Here is an 18,071-nt window from a genome sequence, read left to right as displayed (position 1 = left end):
AAAACTATATAATTGACGTCGGCCGCCTCTATACCAAGGAGGAAAAAAATGGTGAAATGTTTCGCATGACGTATCACGTCATACCAGTACTCGTACGAGTACGAGTATAACGCAACGAAATCCTAGTACATAATACATATACGAGTACGAGTAGGTATATAGCCTACAATATATTACATATACTCGTAGCTTGGCCTAACATCTCCTTTATACGTAGACTATACGAGAGTACGTTTACATACTTACTCGTATACGTACGAGTAACAGCTTCTCAAGTTCCTACCTCGGCCTCATACCTGTACCATGTACCTCTACCTACGCTCACGCTCACGCTCACGCTCACGCTCTCGTAAAAACATGGAGGAAATACGACCGTACATAAAGATGCCACGTAAGATGCATTTTCCTCAACTACGAGTGTACAATTACCCAATTCCTAGCTCGGTTTGACCATTACCTGGTGGAGTGATGGCTGATACCTACTCGTAGGCTACATATTTGTAGGTAGTTGCGGAATGAGCAAAGTAGGCAAGGGGAGGCCGGGAGGGGTAGCGAGACCGACCAACAGCGCTGTAGAATACACACACACACACACACACACACACACACACACACACACACACACACACACACACGCATACCTACAGGGTGCCCAGAAATATCAAGTAGGTACCCCTAAAAAAGTTTTCTACTAAAATACTTGGTTTGGTCACAGTGAATGATACGAGTAATAACGATACATAGCACATGATTGGTTGTTAATGTTGGACTGGAGAGATAACATTCCACCAATCATACGCATCTATTTAACCGTTCACGTTGCCAACCTACGCGTATATTTTTAATGAAAAACTTTCTTAGGGGTACTCGATATTTCTGGGCACCCTGTACGTCTACGTATGGTATTGGTATACCTATTACCTATGTGGTATGTGGTATGTGTACACAGATTTCGCAGCGGATATAAAATTCAATTTACCAAGCGAGAAAGCTGCAACTTTGCCTTCATCGTATACCTACTCGTATTATGTAGGTACCTAAGATAGGTGGGTACCTCTACCTAGTAGGATGGGAAAAAATGAGAGAGAAAAATGCGTACCCACCTATATACATTATACGCGTACGTATTTGTATGCATACGAGTATGGTACCTACCTATGTAGTATATCTACGCGGAAATTATTATTATGTATTATTACACCTGCGAGCTGCGGCCCGGCGCGGCGCGGCGCAGTTCTCTCACTTTAAACTAAACTGCAAGCTTAATTTGAATGAATGACGTGAAATTTCAACTCGCGGTAAAAAAGAACTATTCGGTATAGTTTTTTTCTTCAGCGAAACGTAGGCAACGACGCGGACGCGACGATGCCTTTTCCAAGATGGTACATTTGGGAAAATTTCACGCCTTTATACGTATCATACTCGTAAATCTGGTGTGGAATACCTAGTATGTACTATGTAGTATGTACCTGCTACCTACCTACCTACCTACCTACGATAAATTCGCATAATGCACTCTGTATCGTTTACTAGGTAGTAGGTAGTAGGTACATCGAAGTGCTCGGAGTTTTGCACGATGGTCAAATTTAAAGGAGAGAGTAAGCAGGGTAGATACACTCGTACGCATTACCTACGTAATTAGCAAGCATTTACCTGCTCGTACGTATTTGGTTAACGAAGTAGGAGGGTATGGGTATGGGTATGCTATTGCTATTGCTATAATAGTATAGCATATAGCATAGCTCAATAAAGGTTAGGGCGCCAGGCGCCGGGCGGGCGCGGGCGTTAATAGCCCAACTTCAACTATTGGGCTACTTGGTTCTTTCCTTTTGCCATAATCTCTTCCTTATGTGACCGTTTGACTCGACTCGCAATTTATGTACACTTTGTACTTCCTGTTCTGAGTAACTGTGGCCCGGGTGGGCGCACGCGGCAGGGTGCGGAATACGGCAAAAATGGCTTTGTATGTACTATGTATGCACTATATGCAGTAGGTAAAGGTATCTGCTGCCGCGTGTACTTACTCGTCGTCGTAATATATCGGCGTTGTTTCCTTAAAATGATTACCTTTTATTTTTACGTTGCTTTTTGTTGTTTAGCTGCTCGTCGCGTCGTTGCCCTATTTTACGTATTATTAGGTAGATATTCTAATTCTACGAAGCGTATCACACCCGTCGGCTGTCTCTTCTGCACTCCCTTTCTAATCTCGTACATACGAGTACATGTAGTATGTACCTATAGCTTCAAAGGTACCGTACACGGTACACTATAAGATGCGACGAACGCGCGACTATAAAATCAACGATTCGAAGATATTGAAAAAATTTACAATATTGAAAAAGTTTGGCAAATTTGAAAAAATTTCAACTCTTTTAACGAAGCAAAAACCCCTACCATATGGGCGAGCATGTTTTCATCGCGAAGAAGGGGTGTGTAGTGTGTAGTGTGTAGTGTGTACTGGTATTTTGCGTGTCGTCGTACGTCGTACGTAGTACGTAAACGTATACTCGTATACGGCAACAACGACAACCAACGACACGACACGACACGACGCGACGACGTATTACGTACACCAGCAAAGTATTCCGTTTTGTAAATTTACTTTCCAAGTGTTTTAGTTTGTGATAAAAACTTTCGACGAATCCAATTATGCGGTGTGATTCATCATTTTTTCCCCTCAGCTTTCGCCCCACGTTGCAGCCGCTGTGCGCTGTCTCCGGCTCCACCATCCCCTCGATGGGGTCGGTCGTCGCGTCCTATGCTGCCTTCTACGAGTATACTTAAGCCACGCGTTTGTGTGTGTGTATGCGTTGTGCCATTCTGTCGTAAAACTACGAAAGAAAAAAATCCTATACCGGCGAGCGAGGGTATTTTTACTCAACGTTGGCAGCTCTCGTTCGTTATTCGTTATCGTTATACTTAAAGTACGCGTACGTACCTCTACCTACTACCTACCTATAACAAATGGAAGCGTTTTTTTTTCTTTTTCAAAATAGGCCAATACTACCCCTCCTGTGATCATCTCGCGTTTCGTAACTATAGCAGCGAATTAACGTACTCGTACTAGCCCGAATAGTCCGGCAAATTACAACCCCCCCCCCCACCAGATAGTCTGGTTCAACTTTTTTCTTGAAAGGGACATCCTAGGGAACATTTTAAAGTAAGCTTGCCAAAAAAAAAGTTGGCTTTACTAACAAAATGGCCGCCATTTTGAATGACACGTCGTCGCGTAAGCCGCAATCGCGAGGTTTGCGTTCCAACTGGACAAAGCTGCGAGTACTTACGTCGAAAGAGCATGCAAAAATTCATCACCAGCCAAAAGTTGGAGTGCTAAAGCGCATTTTTCGAATTTTGGCGAATTTTTGAATTAGATTCTGGCCGAAAATAAGGGGGAAAATTGAAATTTTACCAAAAATGACGTGGAAAGCTGAAATTTGGAATGTGTACTCCGTTTTCGATCTGCCAAACCGATTGGAAACGGTTTCAAATGAAATCGTTTTCGGCAGTTCTGGAGCCTCCAGCAGATTTTACTAATGTGTAGAAACTTGAAATTACCGCAAAATTTCATCGATAAAGTTGGATAATACGACGACGCTACCATTGAATCGACTGCTGGTGCTGGTGCTGCTGGTGGCCGGGTTCGAGTAATTTTGCAGCCTCCGGTAGATTTCCGAAACTCGATAATTCATTCCGCAAACTAATTTCAGTATGCGTTATGCGCTATGCGCTATGCGCTACGAAGTCGCCGCAGGTAGATTTCAACTCGTTTTGGAACCTGCGGCAACTTTTTGGAAATTACCGAAGCCTCCGCGCAGCGCCGGCCCAGCCCAGCCCAGCCCGACCCGGCCCGACAGATTTCTGAAATGGTACGCAAATTTCAGAATCTGCTGGTGGCTCCAGTACTGCTCAAAACGGTTTGGAACTGTTTTCAATCGATTAGGCGTAGGCAGGTCGACAATAAGGTACGAGACGAGTACTCGTATATCTAAAATTTCAGCTTTCCACGTCAATTTGGTAAGATTTTGATTTTTTTCAAAATGAGCGCCATTTTGTTATTAGGGCCAACTTTTTTTTGGCAATTTTGCTTTAAAATGTTCCTTAGGATGCCTCCTTTAGGAAAAAAGTTGTCCCAGAGGGTCGGGGACGCGATAGGTACTGAGAGTGTATGTATGTAGCTATGTACTCGTAGTAGGTATGTACCTACGTGTACGTACATACGAGTATATTGGAAAAGAAGGGAAAAAATCGCGTTACGCCGCGCTGGCGGAGATCGTACCGTACGTAGACGTACGAGTAGAGATTTTTAATTACGGTCTTCGTCGTCGTCGTCGTCGTCGTCGTCGAAACGCGACACGATATAAAAGTACGACACGACACGACATGGCGTTTTATTTGCTTTATAAAACCGTGTCAGCGAAGGCGGGCGAGTTTTAATAAGAGAGTAAAATCCGTCGTTGGAAATTTGTCTCTCGAGTGTAAGTATGAAGTATAGGTAGAGATAGACGGCCGCGCCGTAACTCCGTATACCATTGCCATATACCTACCTACTTACTACGAGTACGAGCATGTATGTACATTTATACGTTTACGTATAGCACCCGCACCGAGCACGTTAATACTCTACCAAGTTTGAAATCCAAAACGGCCATATTATCAGTTAGTATAGTCCGAGTAAAATACACATACTACGATATCAGAGGCGAGACGAGAAATTCGAGTGGAATCTGCGTTTAAAATTACAATATTTTCTACGCCATCGCCATCGCCATCGCCATATAGACCGACAACATTTACATTGGCAATGGCAATGGCAATGGCAATATTTAGAAGAGGGCATCGCGTCGCGTCGCGTCGCGTCGCGTCGGGGGAAAAATCACAAATATGTACAAATAACATTTTGCAATACAGTTCGTTGTCGTTTTTACACGTAGGGCTACATTATGCGTGTGGTATACTCGTAATATGTACAAAGTGGGGATATTACGCTATGTGATGTGCGGTGTACAGTGTACACTATATCTATCTATGGATGTGTATATTACATATCGTATAGATACGTAAACGTACTCGTATATGTAATGTACACAATACACATCTATAACTACGAGTATTTATACAAGGGCGCGGCGCGGCGAGTGGAGCCGATTTTGCTCGCAGAATTAAATGGCTTTTCGACGTGTAAAGGAAAACATAAATGATATAAGAATACGCGTAAGAGGATGATACATTCGGAAAACTTTTTCACCCTTGGCTCGTTCGATTAAGTTATTCGAAAGAATAAACAAAACTTTGTGATTTTCCCCTCTACCCTCTACCCTTTACCATTTCGGCATTTCGGCATTTCGGCATTTGCAACCATTGAAAATGGGCATAACGCGTTCGACGTCGTAAAGCTTTTCAAATGTAAATTTTATCGATATAAAATTTTTTAAACGGATAGACCAGTCGAGTCGAGTCGAGTCGAGGTGATGGTGATATGTTTTTCCAACATGTTTACCGCCACGCCGAGCAAAGTGTTTGCATCGAGTCGCCATCGCCAGCACAGCGTTAATGTTTTCTCGAGGGGGTATCTTTTGCTGCTCCGACACCAACGCGTTAGCTCGGCCTTCATCCCCTGTGCCCGAGCCCAACTTTCGCTTTCGCTTTCGCTGTCGCTGTCGCTGTCCTTTTCATCTCCCTTAGGTACCTCTACCTACCTATACTTACTCGTATAACCTACTGTAGGTAACGTATTGTCGGAGCATTTTAATAAAATTTTCACCTTACACACGTGCCTTTACCTATACACGACAGAAATGAAATCGTGTAAAAAATTCTCGCCTCTCTCGTCTCTCATTCTAGTCCGGCACCCGGAGGCCGGAACTGCAACTTTTTCCTAAAAGGGGCACATTCCAAGGAACATTTTAAAGCGAACTTTGCGGGAAAAAAAGGTTCATTTTGATCGACGAGTCAGTGGAAATGGCAGATTTTGCTTTCCAGCATAGGACTGGCAGAAAATTCGTAGGTCTATCGTTAAATGCGTCCTAAAATGTTGGCCATTTTTACCGAAGGTATCCTTATCGGATCACCCTATAGTTACTCGCGACGCCGCGCCGCGCCGCGCCGCGGGTAAAAGGTCGAGAATTTTTTCTTCAATTTCCAACCCAGTTTACCTACAGTTTGAAAAGGGAGAAATGCGGGGGAAAAAGCGAAAGTGTTTATACTCGTAGGTATGTACTATGTACAAGTAGGTATACGATACCTACGTAGTAGGTGACAGGTGTACACTGTACACTGTATGACTGTACATTGTGCACTGTACACGTAGCGTAGTACAACAAGCAGGATGCGTGGCGTGGCGTGGCGTGGCGTGAACTACCGGTCACGAAGCGAATTCAGTCCTTTAAGCTGGAATGGTGACTCGACTACAAAGTAACAAGATTATACGATTTAGCTATAGCTATCCTACAGCCACAGCCACAGCTACGTAGTACGTACTAAATTGTAAATCCATTTATATACTTTATATTACGCGGTTATTTTGAACCAATATGTCTGCACAACTTTCGCCATGTCAAAGAAAATAATCGTAAAAACTTTAATTTCAAAGCACATATGTCATATACTCGTATAGTAGCGTTTTTCGTTTTTTCTTTTCTCTTTTTTTCTTGTTTCTTCGTCTTTTGGCTGGTAATCCGAGACAATGCCTTTTTACCGAAAATACCTATTACTCGTACGTATACTTACTCGTATCAGAAGTAAAACGGGCGTTTGAAAAATACTTGGCGTGTACTTGGTACTAACTACAGGTATACCAATACCAGATACCTACTTACGCGCGTGTAACTTCAATTTATATACCTACAGCGAAACAATAAGTTGAGAAAGCGGCAGTAAATTTTTCGATTTACATTCAAACTGAGATCGACAATCGACATACACATACAGTAGGTATACGCAATACGCAATACGCAATACACAATACACATACCTACTCGTGTCTCGTATCAGTTTTACCCGATTACCGCAATAATTAAGTAGGTAGTAGGTAGAGGTACCACTCCTATCGCTTCAATTACGATACTCGTACTCGTAGGCCTATTAATACGCGTTACGCGTTACGCACCACTATACGAGTAAGCGTTGTTTTACTAATAAAATGCATCGTGTCGCTATCGCCTATCGGTTTCAGGTAGGTAGGTCTAGGTACGCACGTGAAAATATAATTACGAGTATTACCGAGACGGTTTCTTTTTGGAACGATATCGATATATCGATATACGAGTAATACATATATACCCGTAATATATACTCGTACATAGGTAGAGGTAGTACACGTCGACGTGAGCTTGGCATTTTCAACGCCCTTACCTACTCGTAATACCGACATCCACATAATCGTTCGTTTAATTGGAGACTTAATAAATTTATACGATGGTTTCGCTATCGCTATCGCTATGCGGGATTATGTTATTTGAAGGTTGTTAAAGCATTTCACCTTGCTCGCGCGCGCCGCCGAATCACCTCTCTAGTACGAGTATATTACCTTACCTAATACCTATCTAGTGTACCTCTGTAGTAGGTACGAGTATAATCAAAATACTCGAACCTATTGACAAATGATTGAAACAAACGTAGGGTGAACCGGCCATCTATGGCCATTCGCCCATTTTTTCAAATATTTTTATCAAAAGTTTATGCAAACCCGAGTGAAATAGGTAACGTAGGCAATGGTTATTAAAAAAATCCCACGTTTTTAGCTGAAATTTCCAAAATTCAGATTCAGTTTCATCGTCAGATTTCAATTTGAACGTTTTGTTGCGTAATTATAGGTACCTACGTGTAGTTTCACATTTTAAATTCGATTGAAAGTTTTTTTTTTTTTTTTTTTAGTCTACTACACGGTAAATTTCAAAGTTGGTAGTTGGTACCTACTACCTACATATTTCGGAGCCTCCGGTAGATTTTTGATTTCTGCAGTTTTCGAAAAAGAAGGCGTTGAAAACGAAATCGACGCCAAGTTCAGTGTATTAAGAATTTTTTCGATAGATTTTGGCGCACATTTTAAAAATCCATTCGCGCTCGTTCTAATCCTCCGGCGATTATATTCTCGAGCAAAAATGAAAAACGAATACGAATGAACCGCGAACGAGAAACGCCGCGCCGCGCCGAGCCTGCGGATGGCTCGAAGCCATCAGCCATCGTCATCACCAATTGACTCGAGAGGTCGAAAATTGCGTAAAAAGTAAAAACCAAGTTGCAGCTTTTCTCGTTTTCTGGTCGAATGGTTGAAGACAATTTTGAATTTGGACTGGCATGGCATGGCATGGCACAAATGGATTTGTCAACTACCTACGTACCGTATGTATACTGTATACGTATAGGTACCTACACCTACTACCTAGATATGGTTTGGTGTACTAAAATTGATCGAAAACGTCTCGAAGACGGTAGGTAAATTTAATCCAGGTTGACGAGTTATAAATTGCACTTTGAGCCGATTTCTGGCATTTTTTGCGAGACTGGAGAATCCGCAAATCCACTGCAAACTCCAGAACGCTTGAAATTCAAATACTCGTAGGTACGCCGCGCCGCGCCGCGCCGGTACGGCTACATGTAGGTATGTATTTCAACGGTTATTGTTTTTTGCCTTTGGGAATTTTTGAAGAATTTTCAATTTGCAAGGCGACTGTGACAGATGGCTTGAAATTTATTCGTAACGCGAAAATGAAACTGTTGATTTTACTTAGGTACCTATAGACCTATAGACCTACTAGGTGAGTAGAGTGCTAAAAAGGTTGCTTCCTAAACAAATGTGAATTTCGTTCAAAGTGCATTTCCGGTGGCCAGTGTGTAAAATCTGTTAGAGTTCTAACTGTTTTAACTTTTGATGTCAGCACGTCGTCTCCGCTTGTACATGTATGTACGTGTATGTGCTACATGTACATTGTACATTGTACATACATTGTACGCGAGTGCGAGTGTATTAGCTATTGTGCCTACTGCCTACCTGAACGTTGAGGAAAAAGAACCTTGCCAAAAGATGTCGAGTAGGTGTGTGTGTGTGTGTGTGTGTGTGTGTGTACGGGGCAAGGGTGACAGAGAAAATCTCGTAAAGAATTGAAACGGAAATGGAAATGGAAATTCAAAGACGACAACCGCATCACATCACGTAGCACGTAATACAAAGAGAGCAAAAAGGTACGCGTATTCTACGACGACTACGTACCTACTCGTAGTTATACGCGCGCGGTCATTTTCGCGAAAAACAACGAGTTTATATCTCGCAGCTAATTTCACAAAGACGCGGAGCGGCGCGGCGGTAAAAATGTAGCTGACTGCTGAGTGCTGAGGCAGGTAACTACTCGTAGTTATAGCCTATAGGTAGCAAAACCAACTGTCCCTACTCGTACATACGTAATACGTACCTATTATTAGAAAAGAACGTAGCGAAAATGAAAACATCGCAGCGATTCGCCTTTTATACCTCCTAATTATTCTTTATACGAGTACAGCGTCGACGCGACGCGACACGACGCGACGGACGCGCGAGGGGGGCTATTCCAGTATACTCGTACTCGTATAAGGGCAGGGCATGGCATGGCATGGCGGGATAATTCACAGCGAGAAATTTTCTACATGGACGACGTGAAACATACCTAATACAGAGTATAGAGTACAGAGTACAGAGACAGACATACATAGTACGCGTACATACTACGTACGAGTAAGTAAACTGAGTTACTCTGGTGGTACCTACTACCTACCTACATAACTTTTTGTACGAGTATCGTACTGTAGAAGTGTAGATATACGACGACGAGTATACAAGTACCTAATACCTATACATAGGAGGTACCTCATTGCAATAGCATAGCAGAGCGTATAAATACGAGCGGGGCGAGAAGAGAAAAGACGCGAGCGTGGCAATTTTTATATTAAACGAATCGAACTGAGCGCGTATTTATAGTAAATTTCATTTTTCAGCGCAAAGGTATACTCGTATCTCTGGTAGAGGTATACGAGTATGATAGTATGATACCTCCAAGACTGCAGACGAAATTGGAAAATCAAGTGTGAAGCTTGTAAAGAAAGCTGTTACCCTTTGATCCGTTACAATTCCAACGTCATTATGGTGACGAGAGAAAATTGAAAAAACCATTTTTCATCTTATTGTAATGGAATTTGCCCTGCACTGGCTCCGGTTCTTACGCGGTGTATTCTTTTTCGCCGGCTCGGCCCGGCCCGGCCCGGCCCAACCACTTACCAGCGTGCCACAGTTGTTGTCAATTCATCACGCAGTCATTGCCGCCGCCGCCCTCACCACCGTCGGCGTCGTCAAGACTCGAGAGCCGAGCTCGAGATGACGATATAGCTGTTCTACGTGATCAGGCGAGTCGACGTTTTGAATTTAATAATTTTATCAAATGATTTTGAACCGCAGAATACCTACGAGACACGAGTTTACGATACTCGTAAACGAGTGGCTGCAATAGTTAGATTCGAATCTTCGTACATTGCGCATCGATGTACTTAAGCTTACGAGTACATCATTTTATTGCGATTTTACCACGTGGGTAGTATAGTTTGAAATCAGATCGTGATCGAAATCTGAAAATTTGTATCGCTGCGGCATGGCATCGGCACCCAGTTAGTAAAAAGTTGAGATAATCGCTGACGAAATGAATCGTTTCGTTATACGAGTAGGTACAGTACACATTCGCAAAAGTATGTCGTATGATTTTTCAATTTTCAGGTATTGGGGGAGGAAGAGGAAGGAGTTCGGCGTTCTAAAAAACCTACGTATGTACATGCCTCGCGATATTATTTTCAATTTTCAAGAATTGTAGGAGACTAATTGGTCAAGTCCGTACGTAAATAGAATAAACTTATATACCACCAACTTGAGCCCCCCACCGCCCATCAGCACCCGTGAGTAACCTGTGCATCAGAGGGAAGCTAGAGCACTTATTTATAACTGCTTGTGAAAAAAAGTACATATTTGTTAACGTCCTAAAGTTGTCGGTTTTCGTGAGAAAAATTTTTCCAACCGCGTTAGTAAAAATAAGTCGTGCCAAGAAGCCCTTCTTCTCCCTCCTCTCGGTTCTAAGAATAATAAGAAATCCGAAAAATTGAAATTTTTACGTTTTTTTACCTTCTAATTTTTAAATTTGGTCCATTTTAACGATAAATAATTATTATCGTCGAATATTTTTCACCCTCGAAAAATGAAAAAAAAAATGAATGTTTTCGCGTTAGTAAATCCAGAGACCCTAAAAATAAATTTTAAAAATATCGAAAGATTGCCACGACGACGAGGTTCGGGGGACCTGGTAAGAGGGTTCCCCAGATTTGATTCAAATATGTATTCTCTTTTTTCGAGAATTTTCTAATTGGTTAACCAAAGTGATTAATTTTTGCTACGTATTTCTCTGTTCTGTTTTACACTACACTGAAATGAAATAAATCCAAATCCAAAATCGGTAATAAGATTTTTTCCAAAATTGGAAATTCAAATATTCAAAAATCCGAAAGCAAAAGTTGAAAAATCAATATTCAATTCGGACATCGACTTTTTTGGTTGTAGGGTACGCTAGTTTTATTAAAATACCGGATCAAATAAATTTGAACATTTGACATACGCGAAGCGTTAATAATAAATTATAAGTAGGTACATATACTGATGATAAAAAATAACGAGGAAATTTTCCTTCATTTTAAACGCTTTTATCATTCGATTTAATTTGAGATAAAAAATTTTCATCAGTAGAATTGGAATAGAAAAATTTATCGCGTAAACAGGAAAAATTGTTGGCTGATAAAAACGAGGTTGAAAATGCTTAGCGATTTAGAATCGAAGAAAGTTTCCAATTTTTAGGGTTCCCTTTAAGAATTTGGAAGAAAATGAAATTTGACGAAACAAAGAAGCTACTCGAGCAATTTTGTAAAAAAAAAAACAGGGCTTTTGTTTGACAAACTTTGAAACAAAAACAGGTTTTTTTACGCGTAACGAGGCGTAAATCGATGCTTTTTTGACTTTTTGGCGAAAAAGCGAAAATTTAATATCAATTTTGGCAAAAATTAGGATCGTTTGGCCATTTCATCAAAAAATTACTTTTCGAGAGTTTTGACGAAAAAACGTAACATTTTTTCGTCAACCCGCCAAAAATTGTCTCTTTCTGACAATTTTGACAAAAAACAGGAATTTTTTGATTTTGGCAAAAGCAGCGGGTTTTTTGGAACATTTTGGCAAGAACGCGATTGTTTGACAATTTTGCCGAAAATTGACACTTTTGTGACTTTTGGGCGTATTTGACGGGGGAAAAAAACCAGAAACAGAACTTTGTATAAGCAAGTTTGGCAAAAAACAGAACTTTTGGAACAAAAACAACGACTTTTAGAACAGGTAAGACGAAAATCAATCCTGTTTGGTGGTTTGATGAGGGGAGGGGTACAAAAAATTAGGACTTGGAACGTGAGAAAATTTGCGTGCTCGACAAAAAGGAAGTGAAAAAAGGCCCGTGTAGAGGTAAGTACTAAGTATTCCGCTTAGAGATGAAAAATTTTCAAATACTCGTAGGTAGGTAAGTATTTGTATTTTTTGGCGATTTGATTTTGAAAATCAATTTTTACCGTCATTACGAATGAAATTTCCAATAAAATCAAAACTTGTCGAGCTTTCGCTCCCTGCGCAAAATTTTGTTTTATTGAAAATTGAAATTTTCTAAAATTCGAAAACGTTGAAATTTTGTAAGGGTGGTATCCGCGAAATATCCTTCGTTCTGCTTTTTGCTTGCGCGTACTGGTCTCTCACTTTTTTCCTTCTTATTTGTATCAAAGACTCCCGCTTCCTTCGTACGAATAGATTTTTTTTCAAAAACTCGTTGAAAAATCTTCAACTGGCAAACTCGCAAGTCGCAAACATATTCTCATCCTTTACTTTTTTCAAGAGCACGTAGGTAGGTATGTATGTAATTTTCAAAAAATTAATTCCACGTTTTTTGAAACAAATAAGTTGAAAAATTATAAAAACGCTCGTAAGACGTTGAAAAATTTTAAATTACGAGTAGGTAGGTATAAAGTCGTTTCTGCCTCACTCCGCCCCGCCCCGCCCCGCCCCGCCCCCTCCACTCTTCAAAAAAATTGGGAGACAGTTCGAAGACGCGTAAAATTCTGATTTTGTACTCCCCAAGCCCAGTTAGAGTAGGTACTGTTTTTTCATTTATTTTTCTTATTTTATTAGACTTCTGGTCGATAATTTCAGATTTTTTTACGGTTTATTTTTTTTTGTAATTTTAAAATTTTAAAATTTTTGTTTCATTTCAATTATGTTACGATGTGAAAATTTGTCCTCGTGACCTGTCCACGTTGTTTATAAGCAAATGAAACGCTATGTTTGAATTTTTCCAACGTGGGTCGAAAAAAAAAAACAAAAATTGAAGGAGTACGGAATCGCGAAAAAATTAAAATGGCGAAATTTCGGTTGAACTGAATTTTTTTATAATCGCAGGCTACTTTCAATCCTATATACCGTACTACGCTTCTAAAAATTATGGAAATTTACGATTTTTCAACATTTTTACAAATATTTCAAGCCGGATGCGCCCTTTTTTTTCAATACGATTTTTTTGGACCGAATTAAACCCCCGAAATATGGCCCGAGCGTAAAAATTGAAAAGTTATGGCTGCCTAATCGAGCATTTCGAGATTTCGAAAGATTTTTTTGAATTCTCAAAAAATACCATCGCCCCGCCCCGACTTACCTATTTTCTAATCGGACCCCTAAGTGTGATTTCGATTCGAATGCGACCAGAAATGTGTTTTTCAGAATAATAACCGGTCGTTTGTTTTGTTCTTGTTCTTTTTTTCATAAATTTCTGCAATTTTTGAGCTACGAGTATTTTGGAAAATTTGAATATCCGCAGCATCGTCGATTTTTCGTTTGCCGAGCTCCGAGAGATTTTTCACGGATCGCCACGCTCTTTGAAAAATCGGTATCGGAGAGGTCGAGAAGTTCCGTCGGGGTCGTTGACTAGAGTTGGACTTTATTTTTCAACTCGATATTTTTATTCAAAAATATCAAAATTTCCAACAGTTTTATTTCGAATGTAAATTTTTTTAAAAGTCTTTTCGAAATTACATTTTTTTAGGTACCTACGCTTTTTTTTTCTTCTAAGTTAAAAGTAGCTATGGAAACCATTTTGTAATTTGTTTAAATTTTCTAACGAGTTTCCCGGAAAACATTTAATTAAATAAGGTCGAGTTAGTCGGAATAGATGCTGTTGCTGTGAAATGAGTGGAAAATTCGCATAAACCCGCCCTCGTTAAAATCTTTATAATAGATAGGTAACCTATTCCAAAAAAATTAAACGATTCGATCCCTGTCATAATTTTTGAATACGCGCGTACGAATTTTAAAATATTTCGAATACTGTGAGGAGTGTCGAGGGGAGTGGAGGGGGGATGTGCGTATCATTTGACGAGCTACGTTTGCTTCTGAAACCCTATTGCAAAATTTCATTTGATAAATTAAATTTTTTAGATTTATAAACATTTTAACGTACCTACGCCTAATTTACTTATAAAAATCTAGAATAAAATTTTTCGAGTAGGTAATAGGCTGAAATTTTGGCTTGTATTCTAAGTACTTTCCAACTTACGGCTAGATTGAAGTAGGTATGTAGTTTTGAACCGTTCTTAAGCCTGCGGTAAATTTTTGCAGATCTCAAAACGTTTCAGTAGAAAGGCTCTTGTTCGAGATTTATCCATTTAAGTATAAAAATTTATCTTTTTTTTAACCCATCATTCCTACCTTTATAAAAGAAAATCCCTATAATTTTTCCGAGCTCATCTCGAATGTTTTTTTAATTCGTAAAAATTGTAAAAATAAAATTCGGTTACATTTTTTTTGCCTCGATCCAATTTTTTGTTGACATTTTTTTGCTAACAAAAGCGCGACGAATGTTTTGGAAAATTTTGTCATTTCCACTCGAGCGCCTTAAATTATCATTTTTGAATTTTTTTCAACACTTTTGCGAACAAATGAGCGATTGTAATAAAAATTTTGAATCAGCGATACTTACCAACGTAATACCTATCGAAAATGACGACTACCGGTGATTAAATAAGTACAGCGTAAGTACCTATAGTAAATTGTAAACTGGACACGTACGAGTATTTCTCTTTTCTTTTAAAATAACGTATACATATTTTTGAAACTACCTATTCCAAACATTGTTTAAAAAGTGGTCTCGACTCTCGAGAAAAGTGTACTTGGCTCGGAAAGAAAACAATTTCTTACCGAGCTTATTCAGTTTCTCAGAGCACATTAGGTAGTAAGGTAGTATAGGTAAGGTACTTAAAAGTGACAAGCAGAAGGCCGCTATTCGTGTTGTTGATTGCTCCTTTCGTGCTCGTCTGAGCATCGCGCTCGTAGAAAACAAAAAAGGCTTTCTTAGTGTAGTATGTCTACTTCACGCATTTATCGTGAAATTAAACTATTTCAACAAGTTCTTGGCAAATGGAAATGTATAAAAGTGTCTGGTTTCATTTAGAGATGAAAATCATCGACACGCGATTCAAATACACGTAAATCAAAGCGGTCTGAATCGCGAAAAAAAATTGTGGAAAAATTTGAAAAACGAAGCTGGAATCCGGCAAAAGTTGACTTTTAAAAGCGATGATCAGATTAGCGCGAGTAGCTGGAGCTACGAGTACCTACCCATGTACTGTATAGTAAAAATAATAAACAACTTTTATCAACTCACCATTCGAGAAAAAAGTTATAATGAACAGAATCAAAATCCGAAATGTAACCGAATCTTCCATGAAGGATCGAATACTTGGCAAATAATTTCTGCGTAGGTATACGAGGAAGAACCGGCGCGGCGAAGATTTGAAATATCCGCCGAATTCAAATCATATTCGATACGAAAGGAATAGCAAAATGTTTATTTGAAAAAAAAAAGAAAAAGAAAATAAGAAAACACCGCGAAAAAAGTAAATATAATCCAATGGCGAATATCGAACCCGCGTGTACCGATTTTTCGCGCCAAAAATCGAGCGAAATATTGGACGAATTTACGTAATTTACGTACGAAAAACACGCGACGAAATGCGAGAGCGATTAAAAGAGAACCGTGTCGGCGGCAAATTCGAATTCTTCTGATTCAGCCGTAAATCTCGGCTCCAGTTTGAAATATTTGGTGGCGGGAATGTGTCGAAAAGAACGGAAAACGAAAGAGCGCCAACGACGACGACGACGACGACGACGACGACGACGGTGGTGGTGCGCGCGACTCGGCGCGGCTCCCGTAATAGCGCCCTTTTTTCTCGCCGCAAAAGCAGTGGATGCTGATGGTGATGCCGATGCCGATGCCGATGCCGATGGTGCTAGTGCGACAAGAGTATTTTTCGAAAAATTACTATACGAAAACCTATAAAACTGTTGGAGTAAGTTTGGAAATTATACCTCGGATACGTAACGAACTGCATGAGTGTGGTGGGGGGGGGGGGAAGGGGTTGCCAGCCGCCGGTGGACAGCCGCGTTACATGAAATAAAAAGTGGTAATGGGGATGGCGGTGGCGGTGGCGGCGCTCACAGAGACATAGTTTTTAATATCGCTCCGCGAACGACAACGTGCAACGTACAACGTACCTACTGCTCGTAGATGCAGACTGAGGAAGTGAGGAGCGAGGCAGAAGTGCCGGCCGTGGACTCGTGGTGGCGAAAAGGGAAAAAAATATCGAAAGGGAGAGACTGGGTGCCGCAGCGCGTTTAATTGTCGGAACAAATTTAATTTTCGAATTAATTTTACTGGTTGTTTGGGCGCCGAGTGCGGCCTGCGGGGCTCGGCTAATTAGTTAAATAAATTACATTTTTTCATTCACGCCCCGCCCCGCCGAAGCCGAGTAAGGTACTGCGAGTAGTACTCGCCACTCTACACGGGTGAGCGAACGCGAACGCGAACGTATGCGTTACGGTTACGTATGCTGGTGCAGAGCGGGAAAAGAAGAAAAAAAGAAAAACCGGAATTTGGTTGTCGGCCAAATTCTGCCGGCTGCGGCACCAAATTTCCCCGCCTCGCCGCGCCGCGCCGCGCCGCGCCGACCGAGAAAATTTAATGCAGGAAATTTACACTTACTTTTGGTGTAGCGCGGCGCGTCTTTCGGTCCAAGTGTGTTACGTCGAGTGTTACGTTATTACGAGGCTCCGTCTCCTTCTCCGTCTCTCTCTGATCTCTGTTTTTGTGCCCTCTAGCCCCTTCTAGGTTCTAACCAACAAACGACGACGCGACGCGAAAAAGCCGCCTTAATTTATCCGATTAAGCGCGTTATTTAGCCGCATTCCAAGTTGTAAATTATCAACTGTAAACAAATGTACGAGTAGTTAGGTCCTTTTCATTTTTTGCATTTCCTCGCGCAAAATGCATTCTGCTACTCGATGCGTGTTTCCATTTCAATTGACCAAAGTTGAACCATCACTCGAATGACGCGTGATTTTTAGGGTGGCCGTCATTTTCCAAGTTGCAATTTCCCCCTGCCCCCGACCCCCCCAACCTCTCAAAACAGCGACCACGAGTGATAAAATAATTATTGGTCGCTGATTTTTATTTTTTCCTTTTTCGAACAACTCGAGCTGCAGCGCAGCGCGGTGGGCCCCTCACTTTTCAAAAATTTCAAAAAATACAACAACACTGTAAAATTTCAAGTTTTATCATCTCTAAAATAGCAACCCCTCCCCTCCCTCCCTCCCTTCCTTCCTAGAATAACTGAAATTTGTACGTTTCATAATCCTAAAATCAGTTGATTTTGGTCATACGAGTGATTTATGTTGATGCAAATTGTTCACTCGTATACTAACGCACGAGCTCCCTCTCCCCCCTTGATGATTTAATGGTTCTTTTTGATAGTTTTTTTTTTAATGATGATCGCGCGAGTTGAATTTTTTTAAAATTTGTATAAGAAAAATAACGAGCAGATTAAATTTGGTTTATTTAAAATATTCCGGTAGCTTCTGGAAACGGATTTTGGATTTTACTTATCACTCGGAGTCGTGGCGAATCCTTCCTTATTGGAGGAGGAGGAGGAGG

General features: G+C 40.6%; 1 protein-coding gene across 1 annotated transcript in view; it reads right to left on the bottom strand.

The window, feature by feature from the left end:
* Window positions 1–16,297, bottom strand: part of LOC135839927 (uncharacterized) — a 259,550-nt gene extending 243,253 nt beyond the window's left edge. The window contains exon 1 of the mRNA XM_065356198.1: window positions 15,747–16,297. Within this exon, the coding sequence (XP_065212270.1) occupies window positions 15,747–15,807 (61 nt within the window). The 5' untranslated portion in view covers window positions 15,808–16,297. The remainder of the gene's footprint in view (window positions 1–15,746) is intronic.
* Between the last annotated feature and the right edge of the window lie 1,774 nt (window positions 16,298–18,071).

Source organism: Planococcus citri, chromosome 3, assembly GCF_950023065.1.
Source record: "Planococcus citri chromosome 3, ihPlaCitr1.1, whole genome shotgun sequence".
Lineage (NCBI taxonomy): Eukaryota > Metazoa > Arthropoda > Insecta > Hemiptera > Pseudococcidae > Planococcus > Planococcus citri.
This window is presented reverse-complemented; position numbering and strand designations above follow the sequence as displayed.